The sequence below is a fragment of the Thunnus thynnus genome, chromosome 15, assembly GCF_963924715.1.
Source record: "Thunnus thynnus chromosome 15, fThuThy2.1, whole genome shotgun sequence".
Classification (NCBI taxonomy): domain Eukaryota; kingdom Metazoa; phylum Chordata; class Actinopteri; order Scombriformes; family Scombridae; genus Thunnus; species Thunnus thynnus.
The window spans coordinates 24,788,076-24,810,270 of record NC_089531.1 but is presented as its reverse complement, the minus strand read 5'-3'; the positions used below and the strand labels follow the sequence as shown (position 1 = coordinate 24,810,270).

General features: G+C 39.8%; 1 protein-coding gene across 3 annotated transcripts in view; it reads right to left on the bottom strand.

The window, feature by feature from the left end:
- Window positions 1–654: 654 nt before the first annotated feature.
- LOC137197960 (solute carrier family 66 member 2) overlaps window positions 655–22,195 on the bottom strand; it is a 34,799-nt gene continuing 13,258 nt past the window's right edge. For all 3 annotated transcript variants that reach the window (XM_067611508.1, XM_067611509.1, XM_067611510.1), the window contains 2 exons: window positions 19,280–19,496; window positions 655–3,980 (listed from right to left, as the gene is read on the bottom strand). In XM_067611508.1, the coding sequence (XP_067467609.1) occupies window positions 3,770–3,980; window positions 19,280–19,496 (428 nt within the window). In that variant the 3' untranslated portion in view covers window positions 655–3,769. The remainder of the gene's footprint in view (window positions 3,981–19,279; window positions 19,497–22,195) is intronic.

Here is a 22,195-nt window from a genome sequence, read left to right as displayed (position 1 = left end):
CATCACTAATATGTGCACAGCAGAAGGCACTGGAGGATTTGAAAAGCTGGTACCAGACATTTACAGTATTTATCATGCAGGGAACTGAAGCTCTCAACTCTAAGGAACTTTATAAAACTCCTAACCCAGAGTTTAAATTAGAGATAAAGAACACAAGTCTGTTAGTGAGGGTCCATCTGGTTGAATGCATTTCACACAGTATTCTGTGTTTGGTGCAGATTTTCTCATTATCTTATGATTTTGTTTAACAGATTATTGTGATGAAATTATTTACATCAGCAAAAATGAAAAACCAGTGCAAAATTTTATTCAGGCCTTATCTTTGAGAGACAGACATGTCTTTGTTAACGGAGCTGTGAAAGAATCAAAAAGCAGAAAATTATGAATCCGTTGAATTGACATTGATCCTTTTACCCCGTTTTTGGGCTGGTACATCTATTATTTGTGCATTGTCCCCTCTCTGTACAGTACCTGTGGGGAGCTTGATGTGAAAGCTCAGCACATTACAATTTATGTGCTAATTACTGCTTTAGATGATATATGCCTTTGACAACTGATGTCTGCCAGAGCGCCACTACTGATGGGAAAATGGCAGATATCTCCACAAGAAATATAACTGACACAAACATCTCCATCAAAACAAAACATGATAGATGAGTCTCTCTGTGTCCTCTTTATTGGGTAACAATGCCATGATAGATATTTACCAATACTTTGTTAATTGATGTCATTACAGTAGTGACAGAGGTGGATAACTGGTGCTTTAATAGAAAAATAACATAAAACCACAACATAAAAAACATACTGGTAATGATATTTTTGGTACATAAAGTAGGTGTTTCACAGATAAGACGATGCAAAACTTGGCATTTAACAGAAAAATACCATCACATAGCAAAATAAATGAACAAGTAATACAAAACATGTTACATAAAGTGAAGTAAAATCAGGTACACGGAATGAAACAGTGAACAAAGTGTAACTCTGAGGTCATTTTGATCCTGTTGAGCGTAACAAGAACCTGTCAGGTATCTCACATTATCCATACAACACAGCCACCCTCACCACTGCCTGAATAAAGAACAGACACACACTATCCCACACTGGCATTTGAATAGAAGAAATAATAAGGATAACAAAATAAATATTCATTGGGCTGCTAAACAGGTTTGAACACAAACAGTCCACCTCCACTACTAAGAAGCCAAAGAGTCATTTTCCAAAATTTTTAGTACTTAAGAGCAGTGAAAGAAATATTCATAGAAAACTATTGGCCTGTCCCACTGCAACAAAAGGGAGGTTTCCACTTCTTGAGGCTTAGAAGAGGAGGACAGAATCAGGTCTGCTCGGGTACACAGTTCAGTGAAGGGCTGACAGTCGTACACCTCGCAGTTTGGCATTCCTCCCTCCCCAGAGAAAAATTACAAAACAGCAACAATAACAAAGAAAAGATTCACTGTGGGTACATTAAATGGCTCATACTCCTCCTAAACAGGAAATTAATTTCACAAGACAAATGGAGATGAGTACAGCCTGCTCAAAGCAGTACCACACAGTGATGTGGAGTCATGAGTGGGGATATCAGGGGATGTTATTGGATTTGTGATATAAAATAATAAACTGGCCGGTCAGTGTTACCCACTGACAACATGATGGAGGTGAAGATATGATTTTACTGAGAATATTCAGAAGTATCAGTCTGTAAAACCTGCAGTGAACCTACAATAAATAATTATTTCAGTTCATTACAATTTGGGTCTTCTGCTATCATTCTTATTGGTAATAAGCAATTACCTGTAATTTGGTGACTATAATGTCATTTTTATGGATAGGAATGATGGCTAAAACAAAAATAATGCTGCATTCACGCCATATTGTTTAGACAATAATTCTGAACAGCCAAGTGGGAAAAAATGTTCATGTCAGCCTCCTAGTTATAATTACCCAGTTAAAGATATCTGGAGTTTCTGACAGCTGCAATACAGAAGTGTCGACAAACTGGTGGCAAAATTGCTGCAAAGCCTCCAAACAACTTATATTAACTTATTAGGAGATACATCTTTCCGGTTTCACTAGTTAGTGAAGTGCTATAAATACACAACACAACAAAAGTAGCTAATTTAGTTTTGTCTTTGTTTTTTTAAATCTTGTGACTAGAAGGCTAACAGTGGGGGAAAACCAATACATAAACACTCCCAAATTGGGAGGTTTTTCCCCATTCTGCTGGAATTGCACGTATGCAGCATCAAGTTGTAATAAACCAGAGTTCTCTTTTAAGGAGCTGCAAACCTAGCTTAATCAATTCGATGATGATCATGGGTATAAATGCTGTTTTCATCCAAAAGGTTTGTTCAAACTGAAGGTAAAAGAAAATTTCATCTGGTGTTGACCATTGGAATGTTGTCGTAGCTATCTAGCAATGTAAGCATTGACCGAGTACGTTGTGTTTGTGAGTCAGGTCAGCATCTGACTGATCTCAGAACTCATCAGTAACTAACTTCAGTAATTTTCCTCCAGTCTGTATGTTTATGAAGCAGTTTCATGATCCCTCAATATAAGATATAATAAGATTTCAAACATGTGCCAACATATCAGCGCCTCACTTTGCACTGCCCTGAGCAAATTTGCAGCCCACTTGTGTCATTAACTTTGTGTGTGATTGCTCTGTATAAAAAAATGTGCTTCACTTTCAGTCTGAACACAACATAAGAATACTAGGATCTGGGGGATAAACTGATTCTTTTAAGATTTTTGGAATTTGTTGCATGAAAATGATCAAAATAATATACAAAATGTCATTATAGCTTCAGTACAAAAATCTTGGCATTGGCCTTCAACAACCATACAGGCTGAAAATATCTCATCGTGTCAGTATTTCATGATGTGTCACTTTCTCTTCCAGCAAAACTGGCTTCACACGTACAACTAAAACTACTCATGTCTTTTTACAATTCTGGATTTTCTCATCACTCTGTTAGTCTCAAGGCCAAAAATGTTTATGACCGGTTGTTTTTTTTAAAAGCCAACGCACTGCATCTCCAAACCTTTGGGATTTTTCTTCTTTTGGTAACATTTGATTGCCTCTTACAGTTCAACTCCTTTATTACCCTACAACATTGAGCCTGTGTGTCACAGCACATGGTGACCATCTGCCCAACAAGTAGCAGACCAGCATTTCTCCACTGTGTTGGGAAAAAACAACAAAATAACAAATGCCATTTTGTACATTCAGTAATGTATACTATGATTTTTGATTGATTCATACATTTGTATTGCTGGTAATGCAGCAAAGCCATGTTTGAAAGTGTGTTTTAAGGCAGAGGGTCCATGCAACAATCAGCGTATGCGGACAACAAAATCTAGTCCACGTTTCCTTGAGCACAGATTTCAGTGCATATTTCTGCATGCACAAATTGATTCAAGGATATATTCTCTGAGAAGTCTGCATTTCAAGACAAGCATACTGTCGCATTGAGAATAAGTCAGTAGGATAATAAATAAAAGAGAAAGGTCAAGTTTCTTTGTAACAAGTGTTCTTGAGGCATTGGCGCAGACACCAACAATACAGAGTGTCCATGTATGTTCATGCCTTATTTATGAGTGTGTATGCGTCTTTATGTATACATAGCAGTGAGGGTGAGCAGCCTGCATCATCTCAAGGTGCTTTGGTACTCATGTATGCTTATACATGTCCACAGCTCCTGTTAAATTGCTTCCTCACTGGTGTCTTTTGAGTGTTGACATTTCCACTGAGAGCTTGCAGAGGCTTTCAGAGGGCTTTGGCACTAGTGGTGTGGGAGACGGTGTGGGACAGGGGTTTCTGTGGGTAGCGGCTGTAGTAATAAACCTGGAACAGGATGGCAAAGTCCACGCCGACCTGCAGCAGGCCGCATGTCCAGAACTGCACGGGTGCCTGGGTGAGCAGAAAGTAGCCTGTTTTAAAGGTGTCACCGCTGGTCCACATCAACACCATCTTGATACTGGAAGGAAAGAGTAAGAGAAAGAGTGATGAATACAAGAGACAAATGAATTTTTTTGCTCTTAGACCCCATTTCCTAAGGAACCCCAATGTTCAATATTAAATAAATAAAAAAAGACATGAAATTAATCATCAATAAATAGTGTAATATCTAAATGAACCAAATATTTGTCAAATCACCAAAACTCATTATTATTAAATGTTATCTCCAGTGAGTTTTAATGTAGTTCATTTTTATTTCATTATACAAAAATTCTAAATTTCAATGACCCTTTTGATTTCATGTCACTTTTCATGACAGTAGTGTTGTCACCAGTCAATGACCCCTCACTTTTCAACCAATCACATGACGGCTACAAATTTTAGCCAGCTAGCTCCTGTTGGTTAGAGCAACAATGCTGGAAATTAAAAGATAGATTCAAAATTTTTCAAGTCTGTCTCAAAACAACAGTCAGATGCCCATATCATGTACATGTAAAAGTGTATCTGAAGCTTATATGAGGCTTCAGCAGTCTGAGTTAGTCATATCAAGTGGATGTCTGCCACATTTACAGTCTTTTTAGCATCAAATTCCCTCTTTGTTTCCTCAGGCAGTGTTTCTCGTTGAGCTGTGGTGGAAGTATGGTAACAATAAGAGGGACTTTGGCACTAAAAAAACTAACGTTGAAAGATATCTACTTGATTTGACTAATTTGGATGGCTGAAGATTCATAGTAGCTTCAGATAAATTTTTAAACAAATTTTTGCACTGTGGATTGTGAATTTTGGCCCCCATCACTTACATTGTAAGTGCATTATGAAGGGATCTTCTAATGGCCATTATGAACAGGAGGAATGATTACAATAAGAAAAACCTATTTCACCGTTCATTTGGGCACCTGACTGTTGTTTTAAGACAGACTTGAAAAATTGTGAACCTGTCCTTTAAAATAGTTACTTACCTACTGCTACTTACTTTGCCAGCTAACTAGCTTGGCTGGCTTGTGAGTTTGCATCATTACTCAGCGTCAAAGTGAAGAGCCAATTTAGCAGTTAGCTGTTAAGCTAAATTACAGGATAGTTTAGTTTCTGTGTACTGTGTTTATTCACAGCAGCAGCCTTTAGTTGGTTTATTCTGAATTACTTTGACATTGTTGATGTAGCAAACAAGAGCTAGCTGGCTAAATTTAGTAGCTGTTTATTAGCTAAGATAGGCAGGGGCTGTGTGATTATACTTTGGGGCTCCGTACATTTTAACTTAGCATTAACATCTTGTCACCAGACTGTGGTTAATCAGAACTTCCAAGCACCTTGGATTCATTTACCCCTAGATATATTTTTACTGTGTCTAAATTCAGTTTGGTCACCACGAGTGCATGATAATAGTGACGGAAGGGGTCAGAGAAATGCAACATCAGTTAAGGCAAGAAAGGGAAGAGTAAATTTGCCACAATAACAACCATGGAAAGTTGAAACAATCTTCTCAGGGTGCAAGTTTCTCATCAACTCTACATCCTGTGGCACTTTTCTAACCATAAAACTCGTAAATGTTTTCAGTACACACTGAGCTAGCTGGCTGTCCACAGGGTGCTCATGAGAGAATCCAGAGGATGAGTTACACTAAAATAAAAGAGTTGTTGTTTTAGAAGAGACTGGAGGAAAGCACCCATGTGATTTGAGATGGCAGAGTTCCTTGAAGCGTGAGGTTTGTCGTTGTGGCACTGGGAAGCACTGTGAACTCAACTAATGAGATGGAAAAGGAAGGGAAAAAAACAGGAAAAGAACCAAGCCCCTGGGTCCAAACAAATAACTCATTCATATACAGGTCATATTCTCAAAATGATACAACTACAAGCTGTGAACGTGGGGACATCGCCTCTAAAAGTTTTTCAAGGTTCCATTAAAAGTGCTGCTGGTGGTGGTTATGAGTGTTTTTTCACACCAGCTTACAACAGCATCAACACAACTATCAACTTCTGCAGAGCTCACTTGGTTTTCCTTTTTTTCATAAACTTTTTTTTTTTTTTTTTTGCTGGAGGCAGGAATACACACACACACAATGCTGACAAAGACAGGACTGAGCCAGCAATGTGTCTACAATGCACTCATGTTCACACATACACACACGGAAGCGACTCTTCAGATGTGCTTCCTAAAGCAACCTGCCTACAACAATACAAACAAATGCATGCTGGGACATTTGAAATCCTTTCACTCAAGCGTGTCGCTTTGGTCGGTCAGCACTATTTAAATAAGGATTGCAGGAGTGAGATTTAAGTGCTACACTGAATTTAAAGGGTTGGTTCGCTGGTGGTATGCAGCCATGCAAATAGTTTTGCTTTTATTTGTCTAAGTTTTACCTCCACCCAAATCCAATGCTTGCTTTTTTCTCATTCATCAGCACCTGATTGTGACTGACTGGGCTGTTTGTAACTTGCAAAAACTTCCCTCCATTGCAACTTGCTCTGATTGATTACTGTGAAGCACATGTGTGGAGTGATTGATCAGTCGCTGTTACCCACTGAGCTGAATCAGATAGATCCTGACACGTCTTATCTTGCTATCAATGTAGTTACTAGATGAACAATCGCCCCACTCATGAAATACCTGGTCTTGGATGTAGTAGTAGACTGTGTGTTTCTTTTTTTCTAAAGCTTAGTAAACCTAATATAACATTTTTCATAAAAATGTAATAATTCCATCTGAGGTTAATGGAGGTGAGGTGCGCCTCCATTGTAATATGCTGCAATGGAGACAAATGACATTTCATTTGTGGTTCTAAGAAAGAAGAAAATTACAGGAACTTAAAAAGTAACTGGGACACCATTTCTGGAAAAAAACACATCATTATACAATGTTTTATACTGAATATTTCAAATCTGTGAGCACCACAGATGAAACAGGAGGTGGGTTTTAGGCGAATATCTCAGACAGATATGTAAAACCTCCACAGATGAAACCAAAGCGAAACTGTCGTTTTCATGGTTTTGGGATTTGTTTTTTAGTTCCAATTAAGGAAACTCTCAATGCAACAGCAAACAAAGGTTTTTTTTGGACAATAGTGTGCTTCTAGTTTTGTAGAAACAGTTTGGAGTAAAGCTCTTTCCTCTTACAACATGACAATGCCAACTCGTACAAAACCAAGTGCATAAAAAATGGTTTTCTGTATTTGGTGTGACAGGCCTCGACTTGCATGACCGTCCTCAACCCCATCCAACGTGTTTTGGATGAATTGGAACGCCAACTGTGAGACAGACCTTATCGGCCTTCATTAGTGGCAACATCACTGATGCTGTTGTGGCTGAATGGGAGCGAATACCTGCAGCCGAGTGCCAAAATGTGGTGGAAAGCTGAAGACTAGAGCCTGGCATTTTAATAATTACATAATATTTAGGTGTCCACCTACCTTTAGTTATGCTACGCAGTGTATATGCATGACCAGATACCACTAATCTGAGAAAATATATTTGTTTTGACCCTTTAGGAACAAGAATTAACAGGATGAGTGATAAAGTGATGCAAAAACCCATCAAATCCATTTTTCTCAACAGCGGTGTATTTATAAAATGTCCAATAAATTGATTGAGAGTGACATTTGACATGAAGCTGATGTTTGTGACATATTTCATCACATCTGATGTTTTCAACTCAACATCCCACTGATGTAACAGAGATCAATATACAGCTGTAATCTCATAATAGGTTCATAACCATTAATCCACGACAGGGTCAAGTACCGCCTTCGAATTCACAAGTAAAAACTGTCACTGGCTCTGTGATGAACTGAAACAAACACGTCATGGAGTGAAGCTTTGATTCAAGCAGCAGGTGGAACATGGTAATGTGCCAATAAAGGAAACAGGATAAAGCAAGAGCCTTTGTGTTAGCAGATTCCCTGCCTTTCTGTAAGCCTCTTAACAGATGTAAAGGATGGAGAGAGTAAGAGGTAGTCTAGTGTCTCTCCCTCCCCAGCTGGGCTGAGTCTAACCCCAACTGTCTGTCTGTCTCGTTGGTGCAAAGCTTTGCAGCGAAATCTCCTTTTGCATTATTCATGCCCCCAACTTCACCTTAGCCCTTTACATTTGTAAAACCAATTTGTGCAAACCTAGCTATTTTCCTCATACTTCCCTCTTACTTTTTAGCTGCTCTTTCCCTGCAGCCTGTCTGAATGTCCCCGCTGGCTTCCATTCTACGTTTCCCTTTTCTTAAGCCCGCTCTCTACAGCACTTCTCTCTTCCTCCTCGTCCATTGATCTTCCCACCATCTCGCCTCTCTATACCTGTTTACATTTGCCCCCCCCCCCCCGCCTTCCGTCCTCGCCCTCTTCTCTCTGAGTAAGGAGCTTGTTAGCTCTGTGGAAAGAGACCCTTCCTCCTCCCCTTACTCTCCCTCTCCTCCTCCCCCCTGGTTCCTCGGTGACTGCTGTCTGAGTTATGACGATGTGTACCTGCAGGTAATGATGAGAGAGGCAGGAATTGTGTTTGATCAATTCCTCCGCTGGCTCCCTAATAAGAGGTAACAAGGGAGGGCCGGGAACACGGTGAGAACATGTCTGGCTACTTATTTGTCACCTTCCCCGAGACATATATATATGTATAGAGGGAGGGAGAGAGAAAGCATGCTGAGATCCAGGCTGAAATGGCAGCGATGGTGAAGTAGAGCTGTACTGGACCCTTACTACAATGAGCTGCAGGGGGATCTGTATAGCAACAATGGCTTTGAATATAAAAAAAAGACACATTAAAAAGGTTAAACCTGCAGTTTACATATAAATGAACGCCCATTACATTCAAGCCCTTGCCAAACAAGTTCACAAAATGCTGATTAAACCTATCACGGCCAGATTAATCTCTCTGTATTTCACAGTATACACAGTTTTTAAATCTCATGTCGGGAGGGACTCTGGCCGGCTAAGTTCTGGTTAGCTCTCTGCTGACTTGAACGGGGATCAAATAATTTAATCATACGGCTCCTCTAGACTTAACAAATGTTATCAGATAGAATGGATCAAATTCTGATAGTGAAATGAGTCATTTCGTAGGGGGTTGTGTGAGACTCGCAGCAATTTCTCCACTGTTTTACAGCTGCAGCGACTGAGTAGGCTGCAGCGAAGCCTATGACGTAAGCACATATTGATGTGTTGACAGTGTTTTTGTAATTATTCTCGCTGCCAGAAGGGGGAGACAAAAGTTCTGCCTTGCAGCTTTAAAGAACATATTTTCTCATTTATTTATGGGTGATTTTACGCCAAGATGAACGAATGGGTGAAGAACTACAGGCATTTTCGAACTTCACGGTACAAAAATGAATTTGACAGAGAGATACTGACAAGAGAGGACAAGTGGAGCTGTAGCTGTTGACACGGTTTCTACAGTGCTGTACAGATGTTTGAAGTGACACAGTAGCCACTCAGCCATTTTGGATGAACTGCTACAGAGCCAACACCAACTTTGGACCCAGTATTTACTTCATTAAATAGTGGGTATCTGGTATATAAATATTTAATTGAATAAAGAGTCACTTCTTCATGTGTAATCTAAACAGACAGAGAAGTCTGACACTATAATGTTTTAAATTCTCTTTATCTGATCGTTTCTCTCCAGCGTTTATGCTTTCAGTTTATCTCTGAGGATTCTGCTCGCTTCTAAACCACTACTATGAGACAGCAGTGAGAACATGCAGACATAAGAGGGAGTCTGGCTTCAAGTATCAGTCCAGAACTAAATCATCACAAAGTATAACCAAGGCAATTATTGTGGAGCTCAGTGGGGAATCAGTTTTGGGGAGAAAGTGTTGAACTGTGAAGAGGAATACAAAATGAAAGAAGAGGCGAATATAAAAACACTTTTTAACTGCACTGGAAGTTTTTATGCTTCGGTTTATTCTGCTTATTTCAGATGAGCATTTTGTTTCATCTTCAGTTTTATTTTATTCTTTTAAAATGTTTTTTGATACATAGTTGATACAGAACACATATATTATATACTGTGTGTGGAATAAGATGATTTCTCCAAACTTAAAGATGTGGATGTTTTAAAAGGGGTTATCATGATCGTCCCCATCATTTCACACAGCACTGGTGATACTGAGGGAAAACTGTGAGTCATTGTAGAAATATTTGCTGAGTTCTGAGGTTTGAAACTCTTGCTATACCTTCGCTCAAATTCAATTTTCTTCAAATATAAAGGATCTGGGCTGTAAAGGTATTATCATTTCGTCTACGAAGCACTTCAGCTGCACTTGCAGTGAGATTCTAATAACAAGAAACTTAATATTTTTGTCTCTGTCTTTATAAGACAGTAGGTACCACTATTTTGAAGCTCGTTTTGCAGTTCTTTGTCATCTAAATTATGTGTAATTGGCGTTGTGCCAAAATAAACAGCATACAAATGCAAAGACAGCTGCCTCACAAAATAAGACTTCACTTCCATCCCGACAGGATTGTCGCCCTGAAGGACTGAAAAACAAATTAACTCATTTTCATCTAGCCCAGAAAAGAAAAAGCAGCCCCCTGAGTGATGTGAGCAGATGGAGGGTGACGGGTTGGACAGATGATCTAAAGGGTCTCCAGCTGCAGGGAGCCAGAGCTGTTCTGTCCTACAGCCCTGTACACAGCAGCACCAAGCACCCGGCCACGCGGGTGACGGCCTGGCAGCATCAGTAGTCTGCCTTTGTCGTGGCTGCTTTTGCCCCTGTGAATGTGTGTGTGTGTGTGTGTGTGTGTGTGTGTGTGTGTGTGTGTGTGTGTAGACAGCAGCCTGCAGGCTAAATAAGGCTCTGGCACTGTTATCTAGCATGCTGGGATGCAGCTCAAGACCACAAGCCTTATAAGGCTGCAGTTGGCCTCCTGGATGTCCCATCTCCTCTGTTTTGTGTTTGTGTGTGGATGTGAATGTGAATGTGAGTGTGGTGTGTGTGTGTGTGTGGTCTTTGTGTTGTTGTAATTTAGTTGTTTTATGGCAGGCTGGTAAGTATCAGAATGTACCTCTGGCTCTGCAGGCTCAGGACCATCTAATAATAGCAGCAGCCTGAAAACTATTAACACAAAAACTTCAACACCCTCTCATCCCCCCCATCACACACACACACACACACACACACACACACACACACACACACACACACACACACACACACAAAGAGTATCTGTCTTCATTTACAGTAGCACTGGCTGAGATCTTTCTACTTGGTGCCAAATCCAGTTTCAACTGGTTCCAAGATTCAAGAAAATTCTCATATTAAGTGTCATGCTTCATTTCTTCTTAAAAGTTAAGTTAATGTTTGAGACAAATTACTACAGCTAATCATGGGAGGCAAACAACCCTTTTCCAAGCAAGACTGGCAGCTTCTCTGGGCCTCTAAGCTGCATTTGATATTTTTTTACCACCAGCTACTGTAGCTTTATCAAGCTATAATTTATGATCTTTGAGTATCTCTATGACCCTTGCTCTTTTAAAGGTTCCACTGTGCCCATTTTTCCATTTCTTGAGGATTGGATGAGCTATAAAATGAGAGGTCTGAGCTGCCAGTCACTGTACGGGAACTGTTTGAGCTTGATAACTCTGTGGCTGGCGCTCAGACCGTCTCGAGTGCTCCTACAGTTTAGACATGCATAAAAAACACATATGTTGCTCGTGTAAACACTGTATAAGGATGAACATGAGTAATTTCCTCCTCCTCTGAGCCATCATGTGAGATATTTCATTACATGACTATTTTGGTACAAACATTTACCCGCCAGTGTGGCAGATAGCCTTCCGAGACTTACTCGCCACACAGAAAATCGACATGCATTTGGCGCTTGGCGGGTGTCAATTTCGGACCCTGGTGATAACCAGAGCAGTCTGTGAGTAGGAGACAGCGCTTGGGTAGATGAACAAAACAGAAGAGCTGGATTGCTTTATGGCACAAAAAGGATGGAGGGTACCATTCCTCCAGTCCAACTAGGCTGCAATTTTGAGTTTGTGGTGATTGCAACTGGTGGAAGGAGTGAAAAGACAATAAACAAAATCAAACAGCTTTATCCTAAGCCAAAGAGTACACAAACAGGCTTAGGCTAAGAAGGAGAATGGGGTACATTCACAACATCCTCTAAATATCATTACCAATGATATTTAGCAGCGGGCTTGTCAAGCTTTATATTTCTTCATATGTTGGAGTGGTGTGCATGAGGTTGTAGTGAGAGAAATGCTAAGTATTTGAAGAGTGGTTTGTCATTTATTGTGTTTCTGAAACTAAAAACACAAGACTAAATGTGTACAGAACTGATTTAACTGTGTTATCTGGTTCTAAAATATGATTTACTGTTTACTATACATTAGGAAAAACCCTCTTCAGGACTGACACATCCATGGTATCATTGTAAACTGCATGCATGAAGTGCGAAATTGGAAAGCTGGACAGGTGTAGCAAGTTAAGGAGAAAGAGTGGTAAAAATGACACTGAGGTCGAATATAGAGGGTTGGATGGGATGGAAAATAGCACTATTATAACATACACAATGTATGGACGGCATTAATCCAAACCTCTAAGGATCCATTATGTTAACAGAGCAGTTACTGCTGTCAAGCAGCATTAGCCAGGTTAATAGAACACCTGGGGCTGAGTTAACATCAGACAAATAGCAAACGCCTTCAAGGAGGTCCTCATGGGACAAATGCTGGCTCCATCCATATTTCATTACTAAAAACGGGTCTGCTACTGCCTGTCTGACAGCGTGTGATGGTGCAGCGGTACTGGGCATACACGCAGGGGACATCCAATGTGATTCATTCTAACTTTTACCCTGCTCTGACTCCCTCTCCTGACTCGTTGGGAGGATGAATAAAGTGATGAAGCTTCCTAATGTGAGCTGAGCCTGAATATGCAAATACTGGAAGTAGTCTGACTCCTAAAATGTTACTCCAGTTGGAGCGGGGGGGCAAACTCGCTGGGCCATTAATTGAGAGGAAGTCAGCGTGATGTTTTTTCCACACGGACGTGCTGGGATTTGATTGTTTTTTTCTATTCTAGGCACTTACAGGAAAGGGCACTCTGCTTTACCACTCCTGTCTGTTTGTTTTTGTCTCTGCAGAATGCTTTAGCACACTTATTCATTCACACGTACACACATTCATTCATTCCCACTTAACTCTCACTTCTGCACATCGAAACAGCCTCAACACAAACACTAACCTGATTTTAACCCTACACCCAAGTTGTAACCCTGAAATAGGACTAGGGAAGCTAAATGTCCTCACTTTTTTGCATATCTTGCTATCTCCTGCACACACACACACACACACACACACACACACACACATACATACATAGAAGCCTTGAATGGAGCGCTGAGGTAAAGTAACCTAGCAACAGCCTGCTAGACTCAACAGGTTGTGCACAGAGGGATGAGAGGACACAAACAATAAACAGAACTGGAAATAACAATGTCCTCTGTCTTCTATGGCAGCTTTATCTGCACTGACTGATGGCTGGCACAGCATGTTTCAGGGTGAGACAAAAGACGTGGCGAGCAAAAGTCACGAAACGAACAGCCTTGGGTCGAGTATTTTACAACTGATTTGGCTTTTTCACAACAGTTTCATTTAGCAGAACTGCTAATGCAAAGCGCTGTTGTCGTAATTTTGGCCTCAAAATAATTTGTTCATGAAAACATTTTTTTCAATTATAGTTTATCAGTATTTCAATTTGATCTGTCATTAAACAGGAACAAATTCTAATCAAATAGCAATGAGAGAAAAATGCGCAATTTATGCAGAAGTCTGTATTTGAAGTTATGTAAAGTCAGAATGACTTTCATGTTTTATTTGTTGAATTTAAGATGATGCACCACACTTAATCCTACTGTACATTCATACAAGACAAAATGATGATCATAACCCTACTTCCCTGCACCAGTTCACGGGACACCAAAAACATTACATATTTCAATCACTTGTAAGTCTACTCTAAGCGGCAACTACCACGGCTTGAGGCTGAACCCAATGTGAAGGTACCTTAAAGTGCAAAGTGCAGCCGCTGGCGACTTGACAAGCAGAGTTGACGAGTCGCAGGCATTGCCCAGGAAGACACCTGCGACTCTGCTTGAGTCAAGCTGAGACGGGCCAGTTTATACCATTGCAACTTTTCCCTGCAATGTTCTAAAACCGTTTCATTGTGAATCTTTGGTCTAAACATCAAAGGTTTTGCACATTGGAACTCTGAATCTGGGCCTAAGCAACTGAAAAAAAAATAATCCACACAAAAACACACTGTACATTAAAAAAAGCTGTTGGCAACGTGCCTTGCATCTCTGCATCCATTATACAATTTGTAGATGTATTTTATCCCCACTGTTAGTTGGTCAAATGTAGACAACATGATACTTCCTACTGCTAATCATTGGGTTTTATTTTCAGGCCTTTAGAATAAAAGCTTTTTTCTAGACTCCATTTTGCTTCAACTTTCAACAAGGAGGAGGAAGTGGCACATGTACCAATCTGTGCATCCACAATAACTGGAAACTGACCAGAGTGCATTGCAGCCACAGGAAAGCATTTAGAAATTTGAGGGCAAAGCTGTCATCACACACATTCTCACACGCTCTCAAACTAGTTGGTCTGTTAGCTATATTAATGCACCCTGACTGAAAGCATGTCTATAAGCATTCTCTGGTGGTTTGTTGAAATGCATTCTGAGAAAAGATATAAGAAGAACTGACTGAGAAGACTGTGGCCAAAAAGATACACTACACTTTTGAGATGAATCAGCAAAATAGAAACCATGCATGGATTCCTCTTGTAAGCACATAGACTGCTTGGTGGACAGTGAGGGTGGTAGACACTGGTAGACACATTTCGTCCATCCTCGCTTGAACCAGAAGTTGTTCTGGTCCGCCATTTTTTAGGCCATCTCAAAGCTCTTATTTCAGTTCTGAGGAAATCTCTGAGGAGCCATGAGCGAGGATACACAAGAGCAGCCTTCATGGAAGTCTTTTACGAGCCGACACGCTTCCTTATTGGAAAGCACTTATTGACTGGATGCTGCGGCTGATCAGATACATCCGATACATCACTGAGTGGAGACAAATAACAAATTCAACTCTAGTGTCTCACTCCCAAGTTTTATATTTTAATTGTTTTCTGATTCACCATCTAGTTAAAAATAGTGTAAATCTATGTTAACTGAAGGTCTGATCAACATAAGAACCACAAACAACTTTCTTCAGTTATTAGAAAGTTTCTTCTTTTCATGATCTGTTATTTCCCCTGTTAACTTTTACTATGGAAAATCAAATTCAAATGAAAGTCGGGGATAGTCTGTCTGTCATCAAGAAACACATTTTAAATACATTTATATTTTACATTATTTATCGTCGTTTCCATTCAGTCACATGTGAGGCTGAAAGTTCCAGAACGTCGGATTTGATATGAGTTACATAATTTCCATTTTCCCTGAAACATTTAGGCTGATAGATCATTTCCAGTGTTCAAAAGAACACTAACCATATTCTGGGTTATTAAATAATAAATTCACAATCAGAATAAATACGGACGCAAATAATGAATAAATAATATAAACGCATTCTGTCAGTAGAAATGGTTCATGCGCCTCTGAGCAGGACACAGTACATGGCATTACAGAGTGCAGGTTTTTATTCATTTACAGGTGTTTGTCAGACAGGTAACAGGCAGCAGAGAGAAAACAGCTGCTCTGACAGTGATAAGTGTGCGCCTTTATTAGTATTAGCACAGTGTACGTGTGCAGACACAAACTCCATCAAAAGTCTCTAGAGCTGTTAAAGCCGACTGACAGCTGATCCAACTGTGATCAGCTGCAGCCACTATCGGAAACGGACGTCGCTTCATGTGACACTTCAGAGGAAAGTGTCCTCATTTACCTAATTTCTTTAAAAACATATTTCCTAGTGTCTCTCTATGCATCCCGGGTGGGAGGGACTAAGACGCAATGAGAAGACGCAAGTGAGGGAAACGTGGATGCAATTAGATTTGCGATGTACCCAAAATGTAGGGTGGGTAGCAAGTACAAAATGAAAAAAAAAAAAAAAATCAAAAATAAATAAGGCATGGGACAGAGAGAGTATGGAGAAGCCCAGCGTGGGAGCTGTCATGGCCGGTTAAGTGGACAGGCAGCCCTGCTGGAGCTCTGTTATCTGTCTGCTGCAGAAAGCCAACCAGCAGAGAGAGGAGCACATACTGCTCTGAGGCAGGACACACACTGGGAGAAAGCTTTTTATCAGGCCTGTGTGCTCTGCGGTCATCTCAAACTTGCTAGTCTTTTAATAGATAAATTATCAGTTTCATCTTTTCAATTACTTTTTTTACAACCTGAATATTTCTCTCACATACTGATATCTGTTGTCTGCTAATCGTGTGGTGCTCTATGGTTCTTTTTTAAATCCGTGTATGCGTCATTGCTTTTCATTGACTGTTTTAAACTGTTTAAAAGTGCTGCAGAATTAAAGTTGTGCATACATTTGGAAAAGCCATTTCCGTGGCTTAGGTACAGCGTTGGAAAGCTACACGGATTGATCTTGAAACAGTATATGCTTTCAGAAATCTATTTTACGTCAAGGACTTTAATTACAGACTTGATGCAAATCAACATTAATGAGCCAAAATGATACATTAGCAATAGATACAGCAAGACAGAATGCCTCATTACCATATTGATTTTAGGAGAAACTTCAGAGGGGCAATTGTTATGTTAGCATAATGAATAGTTGTCGGGAGCCCTGTCCTTACTTCCTGCTCGACAGGTGCCAGGAATACTTAATAAGCACATGTCAGTGTTAATGATCGTATGTGAGACAATATAATCTAGAGCCATTACTCACAAGGGTGTGCTACAGTATAACACAACCTCAGAGCTGCCTCTGATGGAAGTGGAACTCATACATAAAACAGTACTCATCAGGATAAAGACATCATCATTAATCAAGGATACAACAAGCTTTGTTTTGAATTCCATGTGACTGACTCTTGGTAAATTATACTTAAGGTGCAGGTAGTTGAGGAAATATATTTGAATCAGAATCTGACAGCTGTGGGGTTGATTGCTCAAGAGTTTTTGAGTGTTTTACTCCCAGTAAATTACACCTAAAGATCTTTTTCTGAACTTTAACTTTGATTGTAACTTATTTAGTTATAAATATTTTTGTTAAGATATGTACAATATGAGACCACAGTTTCAGGGGCTTTAACGCAAGAACCCCAAAATTAACAAAAGGAAAGAGAATTTAATAAAGTGCCAGGAATTAAGTGCAGGAAAATGCAGACTAAATGTACAGTGCATACAGAAAGTTTCCAGATCCTTTCAAGCTTTCCACATTTTGTTTGTTTCAGACTCATCTTAAAATGGATTCGATTCATTTTTTCCCCTCATCAATCTACACACAATACTCCACAATAACAAAGCAAAACAGGTTTTTGGAGTGTTTTGTAAATTTATTAAAAATAAAAGACTCCAATATTCCATTTACATAAGTATTCAGACCCTTCACTTAGTACTTGTTGAAAACACCTTTGGCAGCAATGACAGCTTTGAGTCTTCTTGGAAATGATGCTACAAGCTTGGCACACCTTCCTTTTGGAAGTTTCTCCCATTCTTCTTGGCAGAATTGTTCAAGCTCAATTAGGTTGGATGGGGGCGGCGTCGGTGCACAACCACATTCAGATCTGTAGAGAAATGCTCTATTGGGTTCAGATCCGGACTCTGGCTGGGCCGCTCCAGGACTTTCACAGAGTTTTTCCAATGCCACTCCTGTGTTTTCTTGGTGGAATGCTTTGGGTCGTCTTGTTTAAATGTAAACTTTCACCCCAGTCTGAGATCCTGAGCACTCTGGAAAAGTTTTCACTCAGGATTGTTCTATATTTTTCTGCTGTGGCAGAAGAACATCCTCACAGCATGACACTGCAACCACCGTGTTTGACTGTAGGGATAGTATTAATGAGGCGATGCTCAGTGCCTGGTTTCCCCAAACATGCTGCTGGGAATTGTGGCCAATAGTTCAATGTTCGTTTCATCACACCAGAGGATTCTACTTCTCATGGTCTGAGAGTTGTTCAGGTGCCTTTTGGCAAACTCCCAGCAGGCTGTCATGTGCAGCCAGATCTAAGAAGACTGTTGGTGGTTCCAAACATCTTCCATTTGAGAATGATGGAGGCTACCGTGCCCTTGGGCACTTTCAATGCTGCAGAAATTTTCTGTATTGTATCCTTCCCCACATCTATGCCTTGACACAATCCTGTCACCCAAGTCTAAAGACAATTCTCTCAACCTCATGGCTCGCTTTTCACTCTGACATACACCATCAACTGTGAACCTTATATAGAGAGGTGTGTGCCTTTCCTAGTTATGTCCAATGAATTCAATAAAGCACAGGTGGACTCCAGTCAAGTTGTAGAAGCATCTCAAGGACGATTGATAGAAGTAGGATGGACCACAGCTCAATTGTGAGTGTCATAACAAAGGGTCTGAATACTTATGTAAATGGGATATTTCAGTCCTATAATTTTTAATAGATTTATAAAAACCTGTTTTTGCTTTGTCATTGTAGAGTATTGTGCATAGACTGAAGAGAAACAAAATCCATTTTAAGATGAGTCTGAAACATAACAAAATGTGGAAAACCTGAAAAGGTCTGAAAACTTTCTGTATGCACTCTCAATATATGCAATATTCACTCTACTGTAGGCTGTAAAACCAAAACAATTAGCTGAAAGACGCTAAAAACACTGTAGAGATGAGGGGAACTGCAGATTCAGGTGATAATTCTTAGGTTCATTACTATAAGAATCCCTTTTCATACACACAGTCATTTAATTGACTGTTAATATAAAAATATTGATTATAACTGCTTTAATGGCTATAAATATGACTTATCTTGTGAGGAACCAATAATTATATGAGTTTGCTCTTTGAATGAGCATTGTTAGGTTGCTTCTGATATGAGGAAAAAGGAAAGATCTAAATATTAAGGACTGCTTTCTGGGTTTCTTGACATCAAAATACTCCCACAGAGCTGCGTGAGTCTGTGTTTGAGATGATGAAAACTAAAAGTGAAGGTGGGAAAAGGAAAGTGTCTCAATGCAATGATAACCCATTTAGCATGTGAGTGAAACAGATTATTCTAAAAGCCCAGTCAGCTAAGGTAAGTACCGTTTAACTGCAAAATCAATTTCACCCCCTCCCCATTCCAAAACATCTCTTCTGTCTGTCTCTACTGTGACCTACCCAATAAAAGCAAAATACCAAAAAAAGAACAGAATTCTATGTGCTTGTAAATGTGACCATTTAGGATGTTCAGTATTGCATCCGTACCTCATGCCCTCTGTGGACTTGTTCTGATAATTGCAGTAGAGCTGCGGTGTGCCCAGCATTGCTTCAGTGAAAACAGCCAGGAAGCCCAGGGACTCCACGAACAATGCAGAGTCCAGGAGGAGGTAGGTGACGTAGGCTGCCACCAGCGTGAAGGCCATCACGCACTGCACGTAGTCCGTGAAGTAACTCCACGACCAAAAGTAGTTCCAGTCAAAGTCTAAAGGTGCACAATACAGGGAAAACAGAAATGAGTCCACAGAAATGAATGTTTTTTTTTTTAACAACAAGACACACAAGGGAGTGCAGCTGAAAACTGAAGCAACTGGCACATTAATAGAAACATTAATTGATGTGCATGGTTCCTGTAAACATAAAGACAGTAAAGCAAAGTTGTTGAAAGAAGAGACAAGCCACACTAATGCTGCTCCTGGTTGAGTCAAAAAAAAAAAACTTTTTGAGTTTAAATCCCGATAGCATTCAGGGGAAAACAAGAGTCAAAAATATCAACAGTGACCTCAAGATGATTCAATGTTCATTACATCCCAAAATATTAAAAGTGCTGTTGTCCCAAAAGACAAACAACATAGCAAAGACAGTTTAGGGGTCATGGTGAGTACTATTCAGCCAGTGAAAACAGCTGTATAATGTCTTTAGAAAGCTCCTTCCAGAACCACAAAAGTCAGAGCTTTCTAAAGTTTGGAAGCTAAAAATTTATAACAGAAAGCCTTTGTTACCAACAGGAAGCATAGAGTTTGAAAGATGTGGGTGTTATCCAGGTAATTAGGGTCAAACCAAATGATACCGCTGGTTTCATTATGGGAAATATAAAAATGAGCTAGTGTTTACCCATAGGGACTAAAAGTCAGGATAACTCATCTAAATTTTAACCATTCCTCTTGAGTTCCCCAACCTCACGGCAGTATAATACTAAATCACTGGAATATCTCTTTGGAGCCTTAAAAGAGAAGAGAGAAGAGAATTTAGTGTCGAACTCCTAGAACACTGGTGGATTCACAATGGAGCTGCTGATCTCAAGCAGAGATGAAGAGCAGGCTGCAGAGGTCTGGCAGCCTCACTTCTCTCTAACTCCACAACTCCAGATTTTGCAAAAATCTTTTGATGTCATCAAAGATGTTTTTTGTATGAAAAGATCATGATGCTACATCAGTACCATTCAGTAAAGACTTAACATTTTGGTACTACCTGTTAGTCTAATAGTGACTGAAACTCTTCTACTTTCACCTTGTAAACTGTGGTTGTTTATCCTGTGAGTGAGACTGAGATTCAAGGACTGAAGGGGTCTTTTAACACCAAACAATTAATTTGAGTCAGCTTATTCAGTTGTGAGACACTTCTTCCCTCCTTTGTACATGAGTGCAATCAGTTTTCCTCCCTTTCCTCACTTCTCGTTTTTCAGCACTGGAGGAAATAATTATCTACCAATTCTGTCTGTTCTTTTTTGAGCCATATCTAGTTAATAAAAAAGGAAGCAAAAACTCATTTATTGTGAAAAATTGAACTAACTTCACACTTGTGCTGCGAATTTTCACACGACTCCCACAATCCCTTTCTCGTATTCAGGAAAAAAAAAAAACTATATGTCATAGCCACAAATAGGATGTTTCAATTGCGCATGATCTGGACTTGCTCTCATTCAGAGTCTTGTAAAACAGAAGCTTTTGAGAGTCTTCAGGGAGGATACTTTGTGAAAAGCCTTGAGGGGAGGGTGGGAGTCAGCCAAGCCTATAGTATTGTCCACACAGTAGTAATGGACTGGGTGGGAATCTGGACACTGATGAATGATTTAAACCCTGTCTTCTGCCCTAGCACCTCTCATGTGCTTCCTTTCTCCAAGGAAATGATTAGATAAAGATTCTGAGCACAACAACACCGGCTTTCTGTAATAAGCAGCACAGCCAATACTAATCATACTGTGATAGTATCTCAAGGCTACACAGTGTCCATTGCCTCGGGTGCTAGTTCGACTGTAGTTGATGAGGGAAAAGCTACAATAAGCAATACTATGTCATCTTCTTTCTACAATGCTAAAACACATCCGACATAATAAAATTAGATCTGTTAAACAATACATACGTAGCTGCTGCTTTAATGTGCTAGCAGAGGAGATTGAAAGAGTTAATCATCAAAATGTAATCATGGCTGAGAGTGAATGATGTTGCTGCACTGCTGTATCTTAAATGGGATTTCTACAAGCCTCAAATGCAATAAAGCCGATTTGTTTAATTATGTTTAAATGAGACTCTCCTTATCTAAAATTCACATGTAAACACTCTAAGGAGGTTTACTGTATACTGTACAGTAGATGAGGGATGAAAACAAAAAAATAAGGAAAACATGAGGCACTGCTTGGCTTAACTTCACCATCTAAATTAAACAGCCCTGCTGTTTTGTGAGGCTTGGCAAACCAGAAGTGAAGAAATACCACCGTTTATGACATTTGAGTTCATGATTGAATGAAATATTGTTTCATTAGAGAATTAACAATGACCCATTCTGACATTTAGATGGCATTTCTACATGAATACACATGGCCGGCCTGTATGTGAGCAATGTACCCTGGCTTTCCAATACTGAGCCAATCCAATTGTTCCTTTGTGACAGACAAATTAAACAAATCCAATAAAGGTAACCGAATCAGTCTCAAAGAGCCATTCAAACCAGGTCATAGCCTTCTGTGAGCCCTCCACACAGCCCCTACACCAAGATTTACCACTGCAAAACCATTCATGTAGGATGGCAACACAGTGTGTTGTGCAATGATAAACATAAGACATGTAGGCAGGAGTTCTTAAAAACAGGGTAATGGGTCATGTCTCTCTGTTCTGAGTATAATCAACACTAAGAATATCCTTTGAGAGCTGCTGTGTGTACTCTATAGCATTGTTTGTTCCGTAG